The 27927-nt window shown below is 39.4% G+C and overlaps 2 protein-coding genes across 2 annotated transcripts in view; both read right to left on the bottom strand.

The window, feature by feature from the left end:
* The window catches only part of LOC135698325 (tRNA-specific adenosine deaminase 2), a 151409-nt gene that overhangs the window by 84007 nt on the left and 39475 nt on the right, over nucleotides 1-27927 (bottom strand). The window lies entirely within an intron of this gene.
* AdipoR (adiponectin receptor) overlaps nucleotides 1-27927 on the bottom strand; it is a 47480-nt gene that overhangs the window by 7927 nt on the left and 11626 nt on the right. Inside the window, exons 2-3 of the mRNA XM_065218230.1 lie at nucleotides 1235-1977; nucleotides 985-1172 (exon numbers count right to left, since the gene is read on the bottom strand). Coding sequence (XP_065074302.1) covers nucleotides 985-1172; nucleotides 1235-1977 — 931 coding nt within the window. The remainder of the gene's footprint in view (nucleotides 1-984; nucleotides 1173-1234; nucleotides 1978-27927) is intronic.

The following is a 27927-nucleotide window of genomic DNA, read 5'->3' as shown; positions in this document are numbered from 1 at the left end:
AGTTTAACGAAGTTCATCGAATTCCTACGTAATTCGTTAAACTTCTACAAAGTTTGCTGAACTACTATGAAGTTCGCTGGACATCTACGAAATTCCTAGAATTGTTGATTTTCTGCACAGTTCCCGTTATGTTTTACTAAAATTTCCTGAACTTCTATGGAAGTCCCTGAACTATGTATAGTCCATTAATCTTTGACAATGTGCCCTGAGCTTTAATGAAATTTCCTGAAATTAAACCCCTTAACATCAAGGCCCTGAAACTTAAACAAGGTCCCAGAACTTGTATTCAGTTTCCCAAATCTAACCCCTTAACATGACAGTCATGTTTCAACTTCAGGGTTCCGGATTTTTTTTAAGTATCTTGATGTTAATCCCCTTAACATCAACAAAAAATTTAGATAACAATGTTGAGATATTATTAAAAATCTAATGCTACGTTCAGACTACAGAGTTATAACATGTTATAGCGCTATCTTGATGGTGGTTTCTGTGTTTCAATTATTTGACAACCGTTATAACATGTTATAACTCTCCAGTCTGGTCAGCGTTTAACACTGCTTCTTGATTCTAAATTTGTTTCAATGCGTTAGGATGGAATTGAAACTCGTAGTTCAATTCCATTCTAACGCATTGAAACGCCATTAGATTTTCTTCGTCCTACGGATGATGGTAGAAAAAGTGGATTCGCTAGGAGCGCTTCTTTTGTTTTGAGAACAATGAGCGTAAATATTCATACAATGCGCTGTAATAGGCTTCATGTTGTGGCTTATGAACTAACGGATCGGAACAAACGTATTATTGATTTGTGCACGGTGAAATCATTTACATTATTGATGATTTCTGATCGATAGAACGGAAATGGGCGATTACGACAAAGTAGCGTTCTTCCCTACCATGATGAATGTTATTTTTGCATCGGGAAGAGATTTTGATATAATTATGCCAAACGACCATTATGCCTCAACGGCGGACCTTTCGACTCACCTGCGCGCAATGGTCTCAGATTCGGCTGGGAAAACTTATCCCACAGGGAAGTGATGATCGAGGTGATGCCCAGCACAATTACGACCGTCAAGTAGATCATCTTGTGTTTGTAGTGACAGTAGAAGCCATAGTACAGCCATGGGACGAACGAGCCCATGATGAGCAGTGCAATACCACAGTAGTCGAGTCTGGAAGGGTAAGACGGAATCCCGTTTCAGTAACATTCAATCATTCCAACGCAAGTACTCACTTCGAGAAAAGTTTTCCCACCATCTCCGAATGGCAGCATAGCGTGTGGAAAACAAACGAACATCCTAAGCACACAATTGCACCGATGAAGAACGACAGGAAGATCAATTTCTCCTGTAGCTGAATTTCGAACGATGGCCGCGTCAGGAAGTATGTCGCAACGCCGATGAACATCACGCACCCCAGTAGATGCGTCCAAATATTGCCAGTTTCGGTGTGAATTCGAAAGATCGATTTGAAGCAAGCACTGAACGATGGCAACGGTGGCCGGTGGCCTTTGTGTAGGAAATCGTTATCCTGCAGCCAGGCGGGAAGGTGCTTGAAGTGGCACACCTTCCACGAGGCTTCCCAAACCTTGCGGACAAATTCTTCGGCTTGTTCGGCCGCATTGTGAGCCAATGCCCCCAGATCGATTTCGTCCGAAAGGACACCAGCCTTGAGGACTTCGGTCATTTCCGCTTCCAGCAGCTGGGTATCTTCTGGAGTGGACGGAAGCGGACAACCGACACCGTCGTCTTCTTCCTCCTCCAGCTCGTCGTCATCGTCGTCCAACAGGTCCATGTCCTCCGAGGCCAGTGAGTCGTCCTCTTCGGGTGACCAAACGCGTCGCTTGCGAATGGTGAAGTCCGGATCGACAACGTTCACCATTTCCTCGTCCGAAGTGGGCCGTCTCTGGTCTCGGGATAGTGCGGCGATCGGAGAAATTCCCGGTACCGGAACGTTCAAATCGTACCGTGATGACATCTGGAAAAGAGACAAAAGCGAACGGATTAATGGAAGTTTCCATAATTGTAAGGCTATGCGAATCATGTAAGAGTAGGGTGGGTACCTATCGCAGAGTAGTGTTTCGTGCAACGAGTGAACGACGAATGAACCAGTAAACAAGTCATGCTATTATGACGCTAGGAGGAGCGAGTTTGCCAATTTCATAACGACAAACAACGGCTAGAGGAACGTGGGGTGAAGCGAACATTACTTTATTGAAAAGAAAAGTGAAATTTTTGCCAACATATCAACCTTTTACATTTCATAAGACATAGATCCTGTACGAATGCATAAACGGTATGTGTTTATACATTTCATTATTTGACACATGATCTTCAATAACTTTTTTGGAAGGCGTCTGCTTATTAGTTATTTAAAGAAATTTACCAAAAGGTATAAGGGGATTTCTATCCGAGTAGGATTTTTCATGTTAGTCTACTGAAATAACGCGTGGAAATACCGCGATGATTTGTTGCAGTGCAGAAACAAAACATGCCAGGAATTACCATCGCAATAATTTTACTAAGTCCGAAAAAGGGATTCCCATCTTACCCTACGAATTCCCCACCGAAGTTTGTATTCCGCACACTAGTTCCGTATAGTATACCTATACTTATACCACCCAGCTGGCGCTAATCAATTTGTTTTCCTGCATATTTTACCGTTTAGCGAATACTACTTCTATAACATGGCAGTGCAGTTCGTCAGTAGTGGACTTTCCACTAAAGCTGAGAAGAAGAAGAAGAAGAAGAAGACTACTGCTTCTCCAATCTCTGTTCCGCTTGTGACTCTATGGGGCGAGACGACTCTGCAGAAGACTGGCCACGGTGAATTTGTTGGCAGTCCTCGAGAATGGTTAAGTAGTTTTCAATCAGACCAAAGAGTGCGGCACCGTGGATGACATATGCAATGCCATCCATAGTTACATATGTTATGACCAATACTGCAGAAGAGCCTAGCTACTACTAGCGGTCATTACCAGCCACTGCCTGATCGATTGGATTAGTGTGGGCCGTAGTCAGACATCAATCAGACTGCAATTTATCGACCGGCACGGTCAAACTGCCACCTGATAATGTGACAAATGACGAATGGCTAATGGGTTTTGGTAATGAAGGAAATTAACCACCTCCTTTCCTCTAAATTCAACCAACCAAGCTCTGGTGGGTGTGTTCTATTTGGTAAATTTTCACTTAAATTTGACACTTCGATAATAAATTAAGATGTTTGTCAAAATTTACTGCTCAGAAATAAGTCTACACGGCCAATGAGATTAACCCAAATTCGAGTTCAGTTTACTCATAAGTTGCAAAAAGTGCAGGAACTGCAGATTTTTTCAGTTTTTCCACAGGAAAACATAAAGCCAATCGCTGAGTTCCTGCACTTTTTGCGATTATGAGTAAACTGAACTAAAATTTGGGTTGATCTCATTGGCCGTGTGCTGAAATAGCAGGTTTATTTGAAAAAAATCCATCTTTCACATTTAAGCGAAAATTCACCAAATGGAGCACAGCCTTCAGAACCTCAAACTCTGAATCTATAGGTAACGTTCATTTGTCTGTGGCACCAGGCACCAGGCAATGTCCAGCCAGCTGAATCGAACAGCTGGCAGAGGTGCTTATTATGGAAAAAAAATGGCAATAACACGAAAGAAAGACGACAATAATGAGATTCATTACAGTCAACCCATACAGCTACATAAACATTAGTCAGAAAGTAGACTAGGCAAGTGTATCAGTCTCACAAGTGGCCGGGAGTTGTGATTCCTTGTCTTTGAAGTGGATTGAAAACGCAGGACGGTAGGAGGTGGTGATATTTGCCGTTACATTTGCACTGTTTGTGTTTTTATCGCACATTCGCCTTCAGCGAACGGAGCGGACAAAGAAGACGTCGTCGTCACGTCACGTGTCTTGGCTGTATGGATGGACGGGATGTGATTCGTCAACTGAGTGAAAATATCAATGTTTCAGTGCCAACATTTCAAAGGGGCGTAATTGCATTTGTAAACAATGGCTTTAGCCGTCGATTTCTCGCGAATAAAAGCTCACTCATGAAAAATAATGACACCAGCAGGTAGAGGAATGTTTCCTCTACCAGCTAGCATTGTTATTTTGGAGAGGTAAGATTTCATTCGCGGAAAATTGACGGCTAAAGTAATTGTTTACAAAAGCAATAGAGCATTTTATGAAACGTTTCTGGTTCAACTCATGAATGAACTTTGACAGGAGGCGGTTACCTAACGGCTGTGAGAAGCAATATCAATATCATCAAATTCTGGCAGGCAAACCAGCTCCTGTCATTTCATAAAATGGACTATTACGCCCCTTTGAAATGTTGGCACTGGTTTGATGTTTCGTTTCAATCTCTATTACAATCATAAAATTTCAAAACAAACAATTGTTAACCATTACTTCAAGGCTGAGGCTGTGTTCCATTTTGTGTGTTTTTTCACTTAAATTTGACGGATGGAAAATTTTCAAATAATTCTGCTACTCCACCAGGCACAAGGAAGTATTTTTGACAAAGCCCTTCTTGAAAATCGGCCGATCAACAACAGTGGGCTTTCTAACATTTTAATTTATATTTAAGTGTCAAATTTAAGTTTTTTTTTTTTTTTTCTTTATTAAAGGGTGATACGGTCAAAATTTGGTCAAGGGAAAACGCGTGTAAATCGGTGAAATCGTTTATTTAAAAAATCAAATTAAATTTCTTTTTCAAGTTCAATTAGTATAAAATTCAGGAAAAATATTCAGTTAGGCTTCCGCTTTTCCAAATCCGAATTGCCGGGCCTTACGCTTGACCCCTGCCATCAGATTTTGTACAGCCACCTTGTCCACCTTCTTCGCTGCAGAAAGCCAGTTTGCCTTGAACTGCTGCTCGCCCTTAGCAGTTTTTTTTTGGTCTTCTTTAGGTTCCGCTTGACAATAGCCCAGTATTTCTCAATTGGGCGGAGCTCTGGCGTGTTGGGAGGGTTCTTGTCCTTGGGAACCACCTGCACGTTGTTGGCGGCGTACCACTCCATGGCCTTTTTACCGTAATGGCAAGATGCCATATCCGGCCAAAACAGTACGGAACAACCGTGTTTCTTCAGGAAAGGCAGCAGACGTTTATTCAAACACTCTTTCACGTAAATTTCTTGGTTGACAGTCCCGGAAGCTATGAAAATGCTGCTTTTCAAGCCACAGGTACAGATGGCTTGCCAAACCAGATATTTCTTTGCGAACTTTGACAGTTTCATGTGCTTGAAAACATCTGCTACCTTTCCCCTTCCTTTTGCCGTATAAAACTCCTGTCCCGGAAGCTGCTTGTAGTCGGCTTTGACGTAGGTTTCGTCGTCCATTACCACGCAGTCAAACTTCGTCAGCATCGTCGTGTACAGCCTCCGGGATCGCGCTTTGGCCGTCGTATTTTGTTTATCATCGCGATTTGGAGTCACTACCTTCTTGTAAGTCGATAGTCCGGCTCGTTTTTTGGCTCGATGCACGGTTGTAGACGATACACCCAGCTTATTTGCGGCATCTCGGAGAGAGAGGTTAGGGTTTCGCTTGAAACTACCGGCAACTCTCTTTGTCGTCTCAGCGGCTTCCGGTTTTCGATTTCCCCCCGATCCAGACTTCCTGGCTGTCGACAAACGTTCCCCAAACACTTTAATTACATTTGTAACGGTTGATTTGGCAACTTTTAGCGATTTTGCCAACTTTGCGTGCGAGTAGCTCGGATTTTCGCGATGCGCGAGCAAAATTTTGATACGCTGCTCTTCTTGCTTGGACGGCATTTTGACAACTGAAGAGTGAATTCCAAAATCAAAATAGGAGCAACATTCTACACACACACACCTTCAAAATGAGGGGTGTTCAGGTTTTTTAAATGCAAAATTGAAAGAAATACGTCAAGTTGATATTGACCAAATTTTGACCGTATCACCCTTTATAGAGATTTTTAGCCATAGGCTAGTTCATCTCTTGTCAAATTTAAGTGAAAATTCACCATAAATAAGGCTGTGTTCCATTTGGTAAGTTTTTACCTAAATTTAACTATTCGAAAATGAATTAATATGTTCGAAAATTCCTTTATTGTTGATCGACCAATGTTCGAGAAGGTGTCTGTCATAATTGATTTCTTGTCTGTCAGAAATAGTCTGCTGGAATAGCAGGTTTATTTGAAAAAAAAATCAAAAAAACGAATCAAAAAGTTTTATAAATCCCAAAAAAATTAAAATATTGCAGATCTTGGACTTAGGCTGTGTTCCATTTGGTAAATTTTCACTTAAATTTGAGACTTCGAAAATAAATTAAAATGTTAGAAAATCCCTCTGTTGTGGATTGGCCGATTTTCGAGAACGTGTCTGTCAAAACTGATTTCTTGCCTGTCAGAAATAAGTTTGCTATTCTAGCAGGTTTATTTGATAATTTTCTATCTGTCAAATTTAAGTGAAAACTCATCAAATGGAACGCAGCCTTAGAAAAATGGGGAACATAGAATTCATTTTTCAAGATTCTAGGACCTCAAGTATTCCAATTTTCATATCCTGGAACCTCGAAAAAATACCTTGAGATCTTCTGATTAGGACATTTTTTAAAATCCCGAAAAAATCAAAACATTTCAAATTTCAGTCAATTCAAGCAATCATCAAGATCTTGACATTAACAACATTTAAAAAAATTCTTGTCCTAAAAAAAATATCAAAATAAATTAGGATTTCAAAAGACAACAGGACACATACAAATTTCCGGTTCTCCCAATTTTCCTGGTTCAGTGAACACCCTGAAGTATGCTTGTTTGAAAATTTTCCATCTCTGTATGTGGGTTTGAAGCTTTATTACAGAATGTCCTAACAATCTAAATGTCTACTCTTAATGCCTCAGTCTGCCAACTAGGATTATGAATTACTACATTTCGGGCATCCTGCAAAGGGCACACCAATCTTGGGTCATCTTTTTTGTCAGTGTGCCGCAGGTGTACCGATTGTGCCGGTCATAGAGCAAGCTACGATTGTTTGTAAAATACCCACCATGGCAACCCGGTATTTCTAACACCTTGAATGTTTTGACTTGAAATCGCAAGGATAAATCGGATTGAGGATGACGCGAGAAGTGGCGGTGTGCAAAATGTTGGTGTTTTGTTTTCATAGGATAGTAAAAGTCCTGTGTGTTTAGGGTTTTATAATGCCCTCAAAGGCAGACAAGAAACCTAGCCTTTCATGATGTGAAAAGCAACGGTCTATCAGCGGCCGGAAAGAGGTGAAACCGGTGGGGAACATTTTTGGAGACCGACTATAGAGGATGATGAATATGACTTCTGTAGTTTATTTTGTGTGAGTTGCAGCATTATTTGAATTAAGGGTACTAATGGGGTCTGATTAACTGCCTCTTTCTCTTGAGCCTACACCTAGAACCCACATGTCGTATTTATATATATGACTCTGAGTTCCTCTGGTATATTCAATTAGATGATGTTCCTGAATATACAGTCAAACCGCACGTAATGTTGTGAATGACTTCAATGACAGTTGTCCAGCAGTGCTCCCATTTTATTTTCAACAATCCAATGCATACGAGATTGTGCCGATGGATGTGCCGAAACTAATTTTCGCACCATGTGTTGAGTGACTTACCCCTTGGCATCCTGACACTTTCGATTTCCTCATCGTCCATTTCCTCATATTTTGAGGAGAACAAACCAATCAACTCGGTTTGTTCTCCTCAAGGAAAAACATCTGATTGGTCTCTTCGAACTAGTTGAAACGTTGCTTCTTATCATACGATTTTTTTTTATATATATCTTTATTAAGGAGACTTTCAGCCCTGGGCTGGTTCGTCTCCGTAAATCATACGAAATGCTTGACGGTACGGTACGAAAATTCTGCATTCGAGCTTGATTCTTCAAAACTGAATCTTCAATGCCTTCAACGATGTGCTCCACGGGTTCACTTTTAGAAAATTTCAGTTTCTGGGCCACAATCCGTTTTGATTGGCAATTTTCGGCAAAAGATTCACCTCTTCCAGACCAGATCCACTTATCCAAACGTATGCGTAGATCGAACGTATTCACACGTATAGCGAAAATCTCCTTCAAGTTTCTTATTATTTTGTTGTAGTTCTTCAACATACAATTCGGATGTGAATGTAACCAGGCTTTACCATTGATATTGTTGATAACCACTAGCTTCATGACAAAATCGTTCACAAACAGCGCTCGTCTTGAACTTTCCAGTACAGCTACAAAATGGTACACGTCTTCGTTTGGTTCCCCAGCAAAGAATGGCAGCATCATCGAAATTTCGTCTGGTTTAAACTTCCACAAGCGTTTTGCTGGTTGAAGTACAAGATACCTTGATTCGGTGCATCCGACGATTGAAAATTTCGTACGGCTCCAGAATTTCCTTGTCCCAATTCATGAACTGGATCTCAACCTCCTTGTGCGATCCAGACTCTTCACCAGTAGCAGCAACAGCAGTATTTCCTCTTGAACGTTCCCGAATTTCAAGAGTTTCCAATTCTTCAGAGGTATTTTGGCTTCGAAGCAGCATGGCTTTATCCCATGAAATATGTCTTGTGGTTTTCAAGCTTAATTGCAGAATATCCTAACAATGGCCCTTATTACGGGTTTCACTTCACGGTGAAAACGAAGTGAAGTGACCAGTTGTCACTTAAGCCCTTAAGGCTTTAGTTGTCACTCACGGTGAAGTGATTGCCGTGTAAATCAAATGGGAATCACTTCACCGTGAGTGATAAGTTGTCACTTCACCGTGAAGTGACAGCGGTAATAAGGGCCAATGTCAATGTCTACTCTTCATCCCTCAGTCTGCCTACTACGATTATGAATTACTACAATCTCTCAAATTAAAGTGAGAATGCACCAAATCAGGGGAAATATGTCAGAAGGGTCTAACTCGAAACGTAAACAATGACTTGGATCGTCGGTTTCTTACGAATGACAACACACCCACTCAGTGTTGGGAAAATATCAAAAAATCAAATCTCACCAATGCCCAAGATCACGCTTGATTTTCGTAGACTAAAATCAACAAGCAAATAACTGAGGTTGATTTTGCAAGCTGTGGTATCGCAGCTCGGAATATCACGCTAACAAAACTCACCAGCTGCAAATTTCACCAAACTGTGGTGAGATTGAGTTTAATGAGTTTTGCTTTACACCCGAACGCAACCGAAGCTTCCATAACGGCTGGCAGCAGTCCCTTCGTGTCTGCCATCGGTGAAGAGTAAAAAGAGACAGCAAACTATACTTTCTCTTACTAAGAAAAAGATGTGCAATGGAATCATTTTTGTGTCGAGTCAACTCTCAGCCTGATTTTTGCACGTTGTGAATAGTCTCGCAATATCAAAGGAGCTTGTAAAATCAATATCAAGCATGATGTTTTGTTCCAATATCACGCGTGATATTGAGAGCGTATGAGAGCGGAAAAATATCATTTGATTGATGATTTTGCCAACACTGCACCCACTCAAACTAACTAAATCATCTGCCAGAGAAATGTTTGTTCTACGAGCTGGTGTAGTCAGATTCCGTGGGTGTGTGGTCATTCAAGAGAAATCGATGATCAAAGTCATTGTTTACCTTTCGAGTTATACCCTTCTGACATATTTCTCCTGAAATGGAACATACTAAAGAGCACATAAACTCGAATTTATCCACCTATGAACAGTGAGCCAAATATGCAATGACGCGGTGACGTCGTAGCAATTTGATGTCTTGGGCAATGCTCAGCCTACTTTATGGATGCAAAATTCAAGAATGATTTTTCAAAAGGACGCAAGGATAAGTGGGAGAGCTGGAGCTCGTTTTGAAAATCATCCTTGAATTCAGTGTTGGCAAAATCATCAATCAAATTATATTTTTCCGCTTTCATACGCTCTCAATTTCACGCATGATATTAGAACAAAATATCATGCTTGATATTGATTTTACAAGCTCCTTTGATATTGCGAGACTATTCACAACGTGCAAACATCAAGCTGAGAGTTGACTCGACTCAAAAATCATTCCATTGCACATTATTTTCTTAGAAAGAGAAAGCATAGTTTGCTATCTCTTTTTAATCTTCACCAATGGCAGACGCGAAGGGACTGCTGCCAGCCGTTATGGAAATTTCGGTTGGGTTCGGGTTTAAAGCAAAAATCATTAAACTCAATCTCACCACAGTTTGGTGAGATTTGCAATTGGTGAGTTTTGTTAGCTTGATATTCCGAGCTGCGATATCACAGCTTGCAAAATCAACCGCAATTGTATGCTTGTTGATTTTTGTCAACGAAAATCAAGCGTGATCTTGGGCATTGATGAGATTTGATTTTTTGATATTTTCCCAACACTGCTTGAATTTCAGTTAAGAAAACAAATGTTTGACCTCCTAGTGCATTGGGGTCAGCTTTGGCCTGGAAAAATTGCACATTTTTTTTCTAATGCATTAGGAAGGTTAATGGGGAAGCTTACTACCCATCAAAGCATAACAGTCCCATCTGGAAAAAAAAACAGCAAGCCGAGTTTTTCTGTTAAAAAAATATTTCTCCGTAGGCTCTTATGAATGGGACAACCCTAGTGTTGGTATTTTTCACGATATTTCTGAACAAAACATGTAACTTTTAGTGCACAGTGTAAAATGCCGGTCGTTCACTATCGATTCTAATGGATACCTCAATGTTGTCAAAAATCTATATGGGACTGTTATGCTTCTATGGGCAGCTTAACGCACCGAAAAGAATACATTTTGGGGTTTCTAAAAATATTGTATTTTTAAAAACTACCGCAGTTTACATCGTTTATTTTTTTCCTCCACAACATATTTTTGAAATACTTTTTCCTGTGAACACATCTTCAACATTTGATGGAAGATTGTTAATATTTTTAGCAACGGTTTTCTACTTTAAAGGGGAAAAATGATTTAAATAAGAAGATTGTCAAATTCCTAAATAATTCATTTGCTTAAACGTCTTTCCGTTAGTTCTAACAGAGGGCAGTGCAGTCAGTAATTCTGGTAATTCCTTCCACAGACTACAAAATAGAGAACCTCTGACACTGCAAAACCTGTCTGGAACCTTTCTTAGACCCACCCCTAACAAGATTTTTCGCAATTTTGACGTAGGATTACGTCTTTCGGCAACATATTTGGGGTGCAATTTCAAAAAACCAAAATCGACCGCGTTGCGAAAAGTGGTCAGGTTTTGACCACTCATAAATTCTGTCAATAGCGGATGGATTTTAATTCTAAATAAGCCACTCGATTGGAAATTTGTCTACGAATATTCTAAAATGAACGCTTTATCAATTTTCAATAGGTCACTATTGAACACCAATGTCCATCTGTTTCAATGCTGATCAAAATTATCATCGATTGCCTGTGAAACGCTCATTCCCTAACACAGATTTGAAAATCGAATTCCTTACGATCTCGCCGATCGGTGTTTATTCAATCACCGCGACAGTGCTTTCGGCGCGTGGCGTTGTATATTTTTCTCCAGTAAACAACGAAAGGCTCCCCGCAAGCAGCTAGCTATCAAAGCTGCCCTCTAAAGCCCTCGATATTCACCAAAGAAGGAGGACGAAGCCGCACCGCTACAGATCGTATTCAGTTGCTTGTCGTGAGACGCTGTGGGCCATCTATGCCAAGCGCGTCACCCTCGTTTCAAACAACATACAGCTCGCCAGACTCAACCGTGTTGAACACCCGAATCGCTCAGCATTACTCAAACATCACGGCAAAACTGTTCTTTTCAGGACCACCATAAATTATTGTTGTTTAATGGTGAAGAGCTAGTGATTCCGATCAATAGCGGTGCGGCTTCTTCCTCCTTCTATGGATGCTCATGTGGGCTCGCTGCTTGCAGGCAGCCTTTAGTTGTGTACTGGAGAACAATGTTCAACGCCACGCACCGAAAGCACTGCTGCTGCTGCTGATGCCGACGACCGGACACCACCACACACGGTGATTAGAACTGAATTCGATCACCGTTTAAGGCAGCCTTGACAGCTAGCTACTTGCGGGGAGCCTTTCGTTGTGTACTGGAGAACACCATCACTCACCACACGGTGATTGAATAAACACCGTTTGGTGAGACCGGATGGAATTCAACTTTGAAATCTGTTCTAGGGAAATCGCTTTTCGCAGGCAATCGGTAATAATTTTAATTATCATAGCAACAGTTGTGTAATTTTCAATATTGACATTTTGAAAAATGATAAAATCTTAAATTTAACAGATGCGTAGAAATGTTTCTGGTCGATTGGTGACAAAATTTATGAAATTGGTCTAGGAGCAGCTGAGTTATTAACGTGCAAAATCTCTCATAATTTTGTTACATGTTCCTTTTTTGGTTTTCACAAAGTGTACCCCTATATAGAAATCACAGACGTAGTCCTACGTCAAAAGGGGGTACTTCATGGATGGATGTTAATCTAGGTACATAAATTAGGGTACCAACAACTTTGTCAGTGCCAGGTACTCTATTCTAAAGTCTGTGAGAGGGAAATCCCAAATCATGTGTCGTCAAAATACATGGAATGTTGGAGAGATTGAGCTCGTGAGAGAAAAAAAAAAGTGTGAGAGACAAATTAACTTAGTCTGTTGGTAGAGTGAGACCCGCATTTTTTTTTATGTTGTCATTAAGGTGACCATTTTCATGTTGAATCCAATGGTCCAAAAAATCAATTTAAAAAAAATCAATTCAAAGATCAAAATATCAAATGCAAGGTAATTAAACATAGGGGAATTTACGTATTCTCAGCAACCTAAGCAGCGACCTTCTTTCTATAGCCTTTTTCTCTAAGGAACGCACACATATGCAGTATTGGTTTGTTTACAATCTTTTGCTGCCAGCTGCTCTAACAATTTCAGTCGAAAGAATTGTCAAAAACTGTTTTGAAACGCTTTTACAAAGCTCCAATCTTCTCTAGTGAGAGCGAGTATTGTCGGCAACCAGTTTTTCTTCGGCAACCGTTCCATTTGAACAGCATGTAAATCTGCTGTTCTATTATCGGCAACTCAAAATCAGCTACAATTTATAGTGCGTGTGTTTCATTTCAAGAAAATCTTGCTAGATTGCTTTTTCTCAGTGGTAAAAATATAGTCAAATTGAAGCTGAAAGCATAAAGAATCGTTTGTGCGAAGTGTTTTCGTAAGAAAATCCAGTGAAAATAGTGTTTCAATTTGGGTTGCCGAAAATAGTTTGGCATGCCGAAGCCGTCATTTCCCCTATTTGTTAGGAAAAATATAATTATGTTGAAAAATTAGGATTTTGTATTGAAACACATTTTTTTTGAAGATATCAAGTTTTGGGTTTCTGCTCAGTACTCCTATGCAGGCATACCAAAAGTACCGCCTCATGACAGTATTCCAACGGCTGTCGCTTTCTTTTTCCTACGACAGCCTTGAGATTGAGCTATAAGCGACAGCCCACAGTGAGGCTTGTTCTTAGTCATGTATTTTGTTCGTTCGGCTATGACAGCCTCGGATGGTCATTCGTAACTTTCCTCGTACATACAACAAGCAGTCCGTCAAACTGCCGATTCGTTGCTGCTGTCTTTGAAATTTTGTTTGTATGTCGTAAAACTGCTACTACACTACCAGTGTGGCGCCGGAGCTCGTTCGGTTGCTATCACGTTCGTGCTACCCATTGCAAAATTTTCATCCGATATATTTTTTTTAAACGCACGGTCTCCGGCGAAAAATATAAGCCTACCCGACACCAACCTGACTTCTACCAAACCCCAACCATAAACACAGAATTGACCCGACATCGACCCGACATTTGGCCGACGTCGACCATAAAATGACCTTACATTGATCCGACATCGGGCCGACATATCTGTTCGGGATCATTCTTCTGGGTTTCTTCCATACTCCACTGCCGTATATCAATTGTATATAATGTCTCGTGACAGCCTTTTCGTGACAGCCACTTGGGTAAGCTGAGGGATGTCGTCGGTTTGTGAAGGCTGTTATGACGACAGAAACATTGAGAACCTGGTCATAAAGAAATGCATAAATACAGCCCATTCGGTTCACTACGTTCCAAGCACGATGATTTTAGCAAAGCGGGTATAGATGCGACTGTTCTAATACAGCTTTCATTCGTTCGTGCGTGCGCTGTTACCAATACACTTCGAATTCAGATCTGAACGTACGGTAGCAAGCGGTAGTAAAGCACACAAAGCAACAGTCAATTCAGGTATAAACCAACTGTCGCAAGGAGGCTGTACTTTTTGGAAGCCTGCTCCTATGCGACTAGACCACCATGCGTCTCCATTGATTTATAGCAACTGAAACATGGTCGCGACGCCGTGTTAATTTTAATGGAAAACATTTTCGGTGTATTTTTTTTTTTCGCTGAGATAATTTCTTTATCATTTCACTAAACAGTTATAATTTCTACGATACTTGATTCATGAGTTATGGATGTTCAAAGTACCTACGGATCCGAATGTTTTATTTGTTTTTCATATAATCATAAACTTCACCTGTTGGCAACATTTCATAAAATTCTGAGACCCTTCGGCCCAAACCTGTCCGATAATAAAACAAAAATCACAAAGGACAGGGTGTCGAACAAAACAGATTCCCACCTTAGTCGCACTCATCAGAGAAGTCTAGAGAGTTATGAAAACATTAAACAGCTTATTTTGACAATTCCATTGATTGGAATTCTTTCCGTTATTTCACGTCGCTGTTCTGCAATCGAGTGCCAATTGGTGATTAATCAAATCACCGATCGAAATCGAATATTAAGAAGACGCTTCCACACATAGGGACCTACAGTGAATTTTCATTTTGGAATTCCCGGTTTTCCCGGATCAAATCTTAAAAATTTCCCGATTGTTAATATTCAACAAAAACCAAAATTGAACGCATTTTTAAAAACGTGCTGAAAGGAATTTACCGAAAGGATCGAAAAATGTGATTTAAGAAGATTCTGAAACTAGAACTTTTCTTCAAATTTTGTGATGCAATATTTGGAGAAAAAATAATTAAAATGAGAGATATAAAAAAGTTTCAAGATCACAGATTTGAAAAAAAAATCATACTTATGAGTCCTGGAGTCATAATTGTCACGCTCTGCGACTTGGAAGCATTTTTAAGGGTTATAACAAATTACAGAACAATCTGTAGAATCTTGCGGACAAACCCTGGATTTTTTAGTAACATTTAAAAGAATTCAAAGTGTTGATTTCAAACAAATATGTAGAAGGATTCCCACACAGTTTTTGAAGGAGAAGTTCTGGACAGAATTCCAGAATTATTCTGACATTAAGTCCTTAGAAATGGTTTGATGAATTTGGAGGGATTTCTGTGAGGAAGAATGCAAGTTCTAAATTAAATTGTTACGTAATTTTAGAAGATTTTAAAAGGACTTGTGGAAAACAAAACTTCAAGTAAACTTCCTACGTGATTCTGAGGAGATTTGTAAGGAGATGGTGAGGAAAATGACAGAAAAAAATTAAGAAGAATTCCAAGAGAATTATGATCAGAAGTCAACAAGAAACAGAGTTCTTAAAAGTGTTCTGGCAATAATGTCATGCCTATGCGAAAAATTGATCACAGAACTCCAACAAAATTGATTGCAAAAAAACAATTGCTGATAATTAGAAAGAAAATCTTTAAAATACTCCAAGGGGTTTCTAAATAAAATTACGAAAGATTTCTGCAGTAGAGTAGAAAGAAATTTTTGAAAAGATTTTGAAAAGAATCAAAGTCGCCGAATGGGTTCAAGGGAATTCTAAGAAAGATTCCAATTAAATTATTAGAAGGGGTTTCAAGTAAATTCCAATAATAATGCAACGGTAATTATTACGCGGAGTGTTTTCTGGTTAATTTTAGACGAATTCCATGATAATTACAAGTTAATTCTGGAATTCATTTCATGCGAATTTTGAACAACGAAAAATTAAAACCCCGGAAAAGAATAATTCAGTTTCGGTTTTTACAAATATTGGTATCCAAAGTCCAGCATCTTCAATATTTTCTTTTAGAGGACCATGCACTTTACATCTGAAATTGAAACGACAAAAATCAATTTGCAATATTGCTGAGTGATTAAATTTTAAACAATAAGACGGAAAACTGAACAAAATTATGCAGCAAATAGAGCAAGAAATTCATTTGGTAAAGGATCACTCGGCTGGGATTGAACCCGGGTACACTGAGGTGAGAAAGCAGTTACGCTTACCACTCAACTATCGACACAGTCAGGGCGGCTGGCAGCAAGTAAACAACCACATTCTTGTGTGGATTACGTACATATAATACCAATATAAGTTCGGACAATGCTTAGATTGATGAGAATTAGGGAAGTTCATTAATATCACACATGAAAAAAATACCGTCCTTGCTGGGCTGGGCTTGTCATAAACAAGGCAATTGTAGACACAACCGCAAAGCGTTATAATTCTCTGAAATCAACATGAATTTTTCAAACGTGCCCCGATATCGATTTTACTATGCATAAATTAATGCAAAATATATTTACCTGTTTGCACACGCCAGAACCCAGAATAAAGCGAATGAATGCACGGCAGCGAATGGAGCACACGAATGACAACAACTTGTCATTAGAGAACTTGAACCGAACTTATTTATGACGATGAAAAATGAAAGTACACCAGCAGTGTAGGGGAAAGTGGGGTAGTTTCACCAATGGGGAAATCAGTTGCAATGTTGCTTGATGCTTGGTTCCAGTGTTGTCAAAATCATCAATCAAATTATATTTTTCCGCTCTCATACGCTCTCAATATCACGCGTGATATTGGAACAAAATATCATGCTTGATATTGATTTTACAAGCTCCTTTGATATTGCGAGGCTATTCACAACGTGCAAAAATCAAGCGGAGAGTTGACTAGATACAAAAATCATTCTGTTGCACATCGTTTTCTTAGAGCGAATTCGTTTATAATTCAGTTCCAACCTGGATCGGGTATCAGGATTGGGTCTGCTTGTTTTCTGACAAACGTCAGTTTGCTCGTTTGTTTTTAAAACCTAGCTCAGGTTGAGGTTCGCACTGACAAAAAGTTCGGTTTCGCACTGACAGACACGAAGTGACTTCTGCCAGCATACTTGTCATTCTCCTCTGTGAGAGACATAAGCTAACATTCTAATCTTCTCGCTCTGTTCGTTCTAGAAAGAGCACTACATGCAGTATATTATTCACTACACCCTTACTGTGTGTGTAGTTTTGGGAATGAACTGCGCGGTGAGATTAGATCATTCTACACTGGTGGGAACTAGCGAGCGACATAAGAGCTCAAAAACACTCTGCAGTGAACTTACAGAAGCTCACTCCAGAGAACACAGGAGTGGGAGAACTGGTTGGTCCTCTGGATATAGAGAAAGTTCAATAGTGAATGATTTGACGCTTCGTGTCAATGTTCCATTCGAAATTGGATTGTTCAAACCTTGTAGTCGTTACCAATTCAATTCAACTTCTCGTTATACTTCTGTAAAATGCATCAAACTAGCCTTCATAATTCATTTTTGATACTTGAAATTGATCTAGTCTAGCTGATTGAAACCAACATGGAACATCTAAGCAACCTGTTAATTTTACCATTTATTCAGCAGGCCGCTGCCATAGTGGGAGCGAAGAGGCGCGCTTAGCGTTCTATACAAAAGAATTCCTATTATTGATATTATTCCTAACATTCGATTTCACGATTCGCGTGCCTCTTCGCTATGGTAGCGGCACAAACAAATCAAGCGTAACTATTCAAATCGACGTATCTGATTTTGTAAACAATCTCTTCAGTCGAAGATTTGTCTTAACTGCTAACTCACCCACGCAAACAAACACCATTAACAGGTAGGGGAAACTTTCGCCTACTAGCTGGTGTTGTTAGTTTCTGTGAGTGAGTTTGCAGTTGCCAAAAATCGTCGATTGAAGAGATTGTTTACAAAATCAGATACGTCGACTTGAATAGTTATGCTTGAAATACCTAAACTCCCATAGAACCAGAACGTCAATGTTGGATTCAATTTGTGTGGCTGTGTTCCATTTGGCGAACTTTAACTTAAATTTTAGATAGAAAATTTTCAAATAAACTTGCCATTGTACCAGATTTTTTTTTTTTCGCAGACCAAGAATCAATTTTGATAAACACCTTGAATCACACGATCGAAAACAGAGAGATTTTTGAACATTATACTTTATTTTCGAAATGTCAAATTTAAGTAAGAATTCAGAAAAAAATTATGAATTTTCACTGACACTTCGAAAATAAATTATGATGTTCGAACACCATTATGTGGTTGATCGTCCGATTTTCGAGAAATTGTTTGTCAAAATTGATTCCTGGTTTGTCCGGAATAAGTCTGGTAGAATAGCAGATTTATTTGAAAATTTTCCATCTGTCAAATATAAGTTAAAATTTACCAAATTAACCACAGATTAAATGTAGGGGGGATGACAGCTGTAGTATACTCCTAGTCCCACCATCGAATGGCATTTGCTAAATAAGATGAGGTTGCGACATAATTAAACAAATAAGCTCTGCAAATAACGCTCTTTGAAAACAATTTTATGAATATGTTACTGGAAAAAATGCAAGGATTTAAAAAGAGGACATTTTCGGGCAAAAGGAGGATGTATTTAAATTTCGGGCAAAAGGAGGATGTATTTAAAAAAGAAGGACATATCCTCCTTTAGGATACTCATATGTAGTGACTTACTTGACTTAAAATGATCTTTATTTCTTGTATTTATGTGGTTCACATGTATGACTTACCAAGTGACACAGATGCGTCTTTTCAACTTTAGTTCTTATGAAATTGCAGTTATTATTAATTACAGTTCCTGGTCCTATCAGGCCTGTTTAGAGAATGACCACCTGGGATGGGGATTGGTTTGTGTCTCATATGTAGTAGGTCCATTTTATGCTTAATATGCTTGTAGCAAAATACTCGGCAAAATAATGCTTCAACAGCGCTCAAACCTATGCTCTGGAGAGCTCGCTGGAGAGTGGTGGGCTCTGCAGTGAAGTTTCTCGAGAGGTAAACCCTCGAGAGCATTTAGGTGAGTGAGCTCGAGAGCACATTAAATTAATTTCTCTAGAGAGAGTGATTTTAGTTTTCACCACAGAAGTTCTCAATAAGCACTCTCTCACACTTGGCTTGTCGTGTTCTCACCGTAAACGTGATGATTTGCTCGCATGAGTTGCAATGCATACATCCAGGCATGGAAAATCATTTACATTCATTTCCCTCTAACTTTTTTCATCAACAGCATTCCGTAAAATGATGCATAGAACTTTAGTAGGATTTGTTTTTAGCTACAATTCTCGCCCGTAACTCAAATCTGTATTTCTTGTGCATCACGAATTAGAGCGGGCAAAACTTGTTACTGTTTTTCAGTGAATGAAAAATACATTCACTAAAAAACAGTAGTGGCTTCTGTTCGCTCTGGTTCGTCATGCATAAGAGATACGGATTTGAGTTGTTTACAAAAGTTGTAGCTAATAACAAAACCTACAAAAGCTTCATACATTATTTTGCGGAATTGTGTTGATGAATGAATGTAAATGAATGCACGAAAGGAATGCAAATGATTTTCCATGCCTGCATACATCCTCAGAGAAGGCTAAATATACGTACGCTAGAGCCGCATTTGGGTGAAATGACATCACTGTCTGCCAGCCGTTATGGAAGTTTCGGTTGCGTTCGGAACTGTATGCTTGTTGATTTTTGTCTACGAAAATCAAGCGTGATCAGGGGAATTGGTGAGATTTGATTTTTTGATATTTTCCCAACCAACCATTTAATTTTTGTCTAAAAAATACTTTTCTCTAGTGCGAATATGCGAAAAGTGTTAAACTAGATCAAAATGTCAAAAAATTAATAAGATTTCAGAATCAGAAAATAAGGTCCACCGGTAGTTTCTTACAACTTATCGTTGATATTCCTTCAGCAGCTATATATCACTTATCACTATCTCTTATATGACACGATGTTTTTTTTTAAACAATATTACTTAAGTCCATTTGAGGTATTATCAGCATCACTGATATTCCAAACATTTTTTACTCAAATCAGGCTTGATGGAGCCTCGCTCGCGAGTTTGAAATGTGCCGAGCGTAACATTTTTCTGAGGAGTAGAATGCCTACTGCCATATCATTCCACTGAGCTTCAGAGCTTGTGAGCGAAGGAGGATAAAATGAGAGTGAGGTTTGCTGCCATTCATGTTCATGTTTTCTATCACACGCTCTAGTGAACTCTGAGCTTTTTGCGTTGAACAAAAAAGTCATCCGGAGTGTCGAAAAGCGCACCTCACGACAAATCATCCTCTCGCTGAAATTCACTCTCTCTCTCTCTCTCTCTCGAGGAGTTTTTGTTTACTTCTTCCATATTGGGAGATTGCCGTAAAAGCTCGACACAGATGTCGCCACTGCATGATGATGATAATGTTGACAGACTGCAAATAAAATTCGTGAAAATTAGCATTAAATCATAATTTTCATCAAGCTTGCGTAAAATCCTTCCAATATAACATTCGAATTGTTTTCACGATCAGACTGATGTGCATCTTTGACTTTTCCAGATGAACTTTCATGAGATAGGGGAATTTACGTATTCTCGGCAACCTAAGCAGCGACGTTCTTTCTATAGCCTTTTTCTCTAAAGAACGCACACATATGCAGTATTGGTTTGTTTACAATCTTTTGCTGCCAGCTGCTCTAACAATTTCAGTCGAAAGAATTGTCAAAAACTGTTTTGAAACGCTTTTACAAAGCTCCAATCTTCTCTAGTGAGAGCGAGTATTGTCGGCAACCAGTTTTTCTTCGGCAACCGTTCCATTTGAACTGCATGTAAATCTGCTGTTCTATTATCGGCAACTCGAAATCAGCTACAATTTGTAGTGTGTGTGGTGCAAGAAAACCTTGCTAGATTGCTTTTTCTCAGTGGTAAAAATATAGTCAAATTGAAGCTGAAAGCATAAAGAATCGTTTTCATGCATTCAGCGAAGTGTTTTCGTAAGAAAATCCAGTGAAAATAGTGTTTCAATTTGGGTTGCCGAAAATAGTCTGTCATGCCGAAGCCGTCATTTCCCCTATATTCATTTCATTTCACAGCTCCATCAATGCTGCATCGTACATATGATGTAAACAGAAGTAAATTGCTCAATTACTCAAAATAAAGATGATTTGTCATCTTGTTATCACTTTATAAACCATCGAGCACCATTTTATAGTAAGGTGCGTGTTGAGTTAATCAAGTTCCGTTGCGGTTTCCGTCGAAAATTGTGAGTATCAATATGTTTACCTAAAAAAGGCTAAAATGAACATTTCAGTGCCAACATTTCAAAGGGGCGTAATTGCATTTGTAAACAATGGCTTTAGCCATCGATTTCTCGCGAATAAAAGCTCACTCATAAAAATTTATGACACTAACAAGTAGATGAATGTTTCCTCTACTAGCTAGCATTGTTAACTTGGAGGAGGGAGCATTTATTTTCGAGAAATCGACGTCTGAAGCCATTGTTTACAAAAGCAATTACGCCCCTTTGAAGTGTTGACACTGATTTATTGAATATTGACGTCCTATACAACCATTTCTATATAATCACCAGCATGATACAATCTTTCTTAAGTAAATTCACTTAATTTTCACTTTCATCCTAGTGGAAATCACACATATTCACCATTTTCCGAAAAATGCAGCTGCGCAGGAGGTAACCTCTCCCTGTGAGTGCAAAGTTGTTACGCATAATTTGCCATGAAAACATCTCCGATCCATACCGAAATAATAACAAATAGTTCTCAAACACGTTTTCTTACACGATTCAAGCAAAAGTTTCCACGGGAAATTATTAGTTTTTCCGATTTGACCGATTTGCCCCAAAAATCGTCTGTTTTACTTGGAAAATTTGGACACTGTCCTCCTTCTAGTAGTTCTCACTTCGAAATGTAGGTGGCGAAAGCTTGGAAAAGTTTCACTGCAAGACGCCAATTCCTGCCGCCACTCACTCGAGGTGAGGGCTGGCTAAACTCGCAGGACAAGGGTGTTGTAAAACCTCCACTGAGTTTGAGGAGTTTCAGCAAGCCTGACTTAAGTTCTGCAAATAAGTTCTGCATGATGTAAATAGGGCTTGAAACTATCAATTAGGTTAAACTCCGTTCAAATTTTCCTCTGAATGTGCTATCATTATTGATGATTTTCTTAAGGTACCAAATAGCCCAACTTTCCCCTAATATGCAAGTTAGGGGTGCGAGGAAAGGACATAAATACAGAACTTTGGATAGAGTATAACTTTGTGTTGTTGGCAAACCGCGGCGGAACCGGTGTTCGCTGCGGTTTGTTTTGTTATTGATGTTTCCCACCGCTCTTGCTGGGTGCTCCCGATGAGCGACATTTATATCTCGAATCACGAAACGAGGGTGATCAATCAGCAATCATTGAGATTTGCGTCGGACAAGGAGAACGGAACAGGGCGGCTTTGCTTGGCACATGGAGGAATAATAAACTACATAGTTTGATTGGCGAGGGTTAAAGGTCAATTTCTGAGTGCAATCATAAGTCACCTCCACTACGCTTCTCAGCTGAATGAATAAATACAGTGAAGCCAGTATGGGTCGATATTGAAGATAAGTGCACTGTTGTTTGGAGCAGAATACAGAGAGGATGTTTTGTCTATGGATAGATAATTGAACGCTCTGGGAATTACGATTTTAACACGCTGCCACCGCCTACTACCACAACGAAAGCGAGCAGCGAGCAACTAAGTAACTACTACGTGTAAGAGCAAACTTCGTAGATGTGTTGGACTACATCACAGTTTTTGTTTTGCTCTTTGCTCTATCAGTAAATAAAAGATGCTCCGTTCTGACGGTGAAAGCACGTTCCCGTAGTCAAGGCCTACTTGACTATGTATAAAACGACTGTATTGGGCAATGTTGCAAATACTGATTTCGCAAAGCCACATGATGTTCGGAATAATGAAATCAAATAAATCACATTTTTCACTTGTAAGTTACAAGAAGCGGTTGCCACATAAAACCTGTCAATTTTGCTTCCCAAGAGACACAATCAGCGATTTTATGTACGCTGAGTTAGTGAGTCTTAATTGATAACATTGCTGATTGCGACTCTGAGAATGCGAAAATGACAAGTTTTATGTGTCAATCAGATAGCAAAAAAAATTGATCAAAATATCTAATAATTTCATGATTCCGAAAAACATGTTTTATCTGAAACGAGTATTTGCAATCTTGGTTTTAGGATTGTAACAGATCAAAAACAAAATAATGACTTTCTCTTTGCATCCTCACGGCACCGTAAAACATTCCCAGCTATTCTCAGCACACAGATCGGTGGCTATTATCGAAGACAACATGTTGTCTTCGCTATTATCTAGCTTCTAATACGACAAACACGACACGAAACGGTTCTCTACCCAAGCTATTAACGCAAGAGAAAGTCGACGACGAGAATCGATCAATGTTACTTTAGACCTAATGAATTGTTCCGCTGGAAATGTTGAAGTAATGTTCCGGGTCGTTGTTCACACCTAAAAGAGAGGGAGATCATCCCAGAACAAGTCCAGAAATAAACCCACGCAACCAGGTGTGCCGTTATCAAAAATAGCAAGTCATGAACTGCCTCACCAACACATGCTTGGCTTGTTTTCGCGCTCCTTAGGTTTTGGTTCGGGTCTTACACAATTATTCTGTTAACGTTTCATTATTTCCACACAAGTGAAAAGTGCATACAACCTGTATCTACCGCCACACCGGTCCGATAAGGCAAATTAATAACCTCACATGAGGATGAAGCATATGCCTACCTTTATTTAGGTGTGTTGTTGCAAGCGATTCCACATGGATGAGTTTAGCTCCGTCGCTCGACAACGATGGCGTGGCCTCCTTTTTTTTTTCGTGTGGCATCATAGACAAACCACACACAACTTCAGACCAAAGGTAGTTGAGCCAGAAGAGTGCACAAAAGCACTACTAGAATGGCACATGCATGCTTCTGCATGAATTGTAGGTACCAATCATATCTAGCGTTCAGAATCATATGGGCGTAACTGCAATGAGTGATTCTCTTCATTGATTTTCTCGTTGCATTACCACCAATTTTCCGACATTATTTCTCGATGAACATTTCAAAAGGTCCTATCCACTTCATTGACTTTCTCGTTTGATAACCACTGCTATGCAAACAGATTTTGCGCTATTTTCACCATATAGTGTGATAAAGGAGCTTCTTATCTAGCGTTAAAATCTTCAAATGCAACAGTGAAAGGTTTTGCAGCTGAGTTACTAACGAAAGAGAAAGTCGATGACGAGAATCAATCAATGCAGACAGGACCTTTTCAAATGTTTATCTAGATATCAATACAGTGTAGTAAAAGGTTGTATTAGCTAGCAGAAGCAGAAATGTTAATCCAGCCGAAAGAGAAAATCGAAGAAGAGAATCGACCATCACAGTTACTCCCTTATGATTCTGAACGCTAGATATGTATGCGTAAACGAAGAAGTGCATCGCATGGATCCTTATTGCAGGTTGTAGGTACATAGTTACATATGCAAACTGCAGCACTGATGTCGTTTTGTGGTTACAATGGAAATACGAACATCAGCTGTCGGTGACGGTCGGTGGCTAAGCAGGCTTTGCCTGTAAGCCCGGTTTAGATGATTCAATTCGGCGTTCACCTCCATGACATGAACAACCAGAAAGTTGGTCGATGAGATCGGGGCGAGGTGAATTCAACTCACTTGCCTCGTCTAAACTTGGCTTTAGTTTGTTTATTTACGAATATGCTCACTATTCTCTTCGATCGAATAGTAGTAGTAGTCGGCTTAGCGGCGGTCACTGGTCACGTGGCTTTCGCTGGTTTTGATTAGCGTCGTTGGCCTTCGTTACAAAAGCAATTGCATCGCAGCACAGCCCACAACTCAGTGGAGGGCACGTGAAAGGGAAGGGGGTTTTGCGAGGCAAACGAGAGATAATCAATACTGAAGAATTAGGTGCATTAAATGACTAAAATATAACCTCACCCGTTGTACGTCGATGTGTTGTTTGAACCTGAGCAGCTTCGTCGTCAGTTTAAAGGGGTTTAGCGACTTTCAAAACATACTAGTAGGGGAGAACAGCCCATAATGCACCCCTAGGGTAAAAACGTACTTACAGAAAAACAACAATAACTTTTCCACACAGTAGTTAAAATCACCAACCACAAATTAAGCACTCTATTGAGACCTCATTTTGGAAATAGAATAATGAAATAAACATAGGAAATACCTCACGCCTTTCTATTCTCTACATGCAGGTTATGATTTACCACTTTCAAACGATGCATTTTACCCCAGTAGCATTTAAGAACCGAATTGTAAAAATTATGGAAAATCAATTACCTTTTCCATAATTACAACTTCCATAAGCTAGCGATGTCAGAGGTTCTCTATTTTGTAGTCTGTGGAAGGAATTACCAGAATTACTGACTGCACTGCCCTCTGTTAGAACTAACGGAAAGCAGTTTAAGCAAATGAATTATTTAGGAATTTGACAATCTTCTTATTTAAATCATTTTCCCCCTTTAAAGTAGAAAACCGTTGCTAAAAATATTAACAATCTTCCATCAAATGTTGAAGATGTGTTCACAGGAAAAAGTATTTCAAAAATATGTTGAGGAGGAAAAAAAATAAACGAGTAAACTGCGGTAGTTTTTAAAAATAAAATATTTTTAGAAACCCCAAAATGTATTCTTTTCGGTGCGTTAAGCTGCCCATAGAAGCATAACAGTCCCATATAGATTTTTGACAAAAATGAGGTATCCATTAGAATCGATAGTGAACGACCGGCATTTTACCAACAATCAATACGAAACTAACGATTTTAAATTTGCTCACTACTTGACTAGCCTATTGGTCCCAAGCAAACGATTAACGTACCCCATTATAGTTGAAATTCTAGTACTACGCTATGTTTGTTTTGATTCGCTATGAAAGTTTGACAGATAAAATGAGGGGTTATTGGTTTTTTCAATGTTTCGAGGGGTGAACCGATTAGCTTGGGACCGAAGATAGTACCAGAGCTGAGCCTAAAAGTTGAGCTCGTTTCTTCGGGACTTTCTGGTCTTATAGTTACCTCTATGATTTTACACTGTGCACTAAAAGTTACATGTTTTGTTCAGAAATATCGTGAAAAATACCAACACTAGGGTTGTCACATTCATAAGAGCCTACTGAGAAATATTTTTTTAACAGAAAAACTCGGCTTGCTGTGTTTTTTCCAGATGGGACTGTTATTCTTTGATGGGTAGTAAGCTTCCCCATTAACCTTCCTAATGCATTAGAAAAAAATGTGCAATTTTTCCAGACCAAAGCTGACCCCAGTGCACTAGGAGGTCAAACATTAGTTTTCTTAACTGAAATTCAAGCAGTGTTGGGAAAATATCAAAAAATCAAATCTCATCAATGCCCAAGATCACGCTTGATTTTCGTTGACAAAAATCAACAAGCATACAATTGCGGTTGATTTTGCAAGCTGTGATATCGCAGCTCGGAATAACAAGCTAACGAAACACACCAGCTGCAAATCTCAACAAACTGTGGTGAGATTGAGTTTAATGATTTTTGCTTTAAACCCGAACGCAACCGAAACTTCCATTAAGGCTGGCAGAAGTCACTTCGCGTCTGACATTGGTGAAGATTAAAAAGAGATAGCAAACTATGCTTTCTCTTTCTAAGAAAATAATGTGCAATGGAATGATTTTTGAGTCGAGTCAACTCTCAGCTTGATGTTTGCACGTTGTGAATAGTCTCGCAATATCAAAGGAGCTTGTAAAATCAATATCAAGCATGATATTTTGTTCTAATATCATGCGTGAAATTGAGAGCGTATGAAAGCGGAAAAATATAATTTGATTGATGATTTTGCCAACACTGAATTCAAGGATGATTTTCAAAACGAGCTCCAGCTCTCCCACTTATCCTTGCGTCCTTTTGAAAAATCATTCTTGAATTTTGCATCCATAAAGTAGGCTGAGCATTGCCCAAGACATCAAATTGCTACGACGTCCCGCGTCATTGCATATTTGGCTCACTGTTCATAGGTGGATAAATTCGAGTTTATGTGCTCTTTAGTATTTTCCATTTCAGGGGAAACATGTCAGAAGGGTATAACTCGAAACGTAAACAATGACTTTGATCGTCGATTTCTCTTGAATGACCACACACCCACGGAATCTGACTACACCAGCTCGTAGAACAAACATTTCTCTGGCAGATGATTTAGTTAGTTTGAGTGGGTGCAGTGTTGGCAAAATCATCAATCAAATGATATTTTTCCGCTCTCATAGGCTCTCAATATCACGCGTGATATTGGAACAAAACATCATGCTTGATATTGATTTTACAAGCTCCTTTGATATTGCGAGACTATTCACAACGTGCAAAAATCAGGCTGAGAGTTGACTCGACACAAAAATGATTCCATTGCACATCTTTTTCTTAGTAAGAGAAAGTATAGTTTGCTGTCTCTTTTTACTCTTCACCGATGGCAGACACGAAGGGACTGCTGCCAGCCGTTATGGAAGCTTCGGTTGCGTTCGGGTGTAAAGCAAAACTCATTAAACTCAATCTCACCACAGTTTGGTGAAATTTGCAGCTGGTGAGTTTTGTTAGCGTGATATTCCGAGCTGCGATACCACAGCTTGCAAAATCAACCTCAGTTATTTGCTTGTTGATTTTAGTCTACGAAAATCAAGCGTGATCTTGGGCATTGGTGAGATTTGATTTTTTGATATTTTCCCAACACTGAGTGGGTGTGTTGTCATTCGTAAGAAACCGACGATCCAAGTCATTGTTTACGTTTCGAGTTAGACCCTTCTGACATATTTCCCCTGATTTGGTGCATTCTCACTTTAATTTGAGAGATTGTAGTAATTCATAATCGTAGTAGGCAGACTGAGGGATGAAGAGTAGACATT

This window comes from Ochlerotatus camptorhynchus, unplaced genomic scaffold (assembly GCF_037179485.1).
Source record: "Ochlerotatus camptorhynchus isolate MF236.1 unplaced genomic scaffold, CSIRO-AGI_Acam_v1.1 ptg000084l, whole genome shotgun sequence".
Lineage (NCBI taxonomy): Eukaryota > Metazoa > Arthropoda > Insecta > Diptera > Culicidae > Ochlerotatus > Ochlerotatus camptorhynchus.
This window is presented reverse-complemented; position numbering and strand designations above follow the sequence as displayed.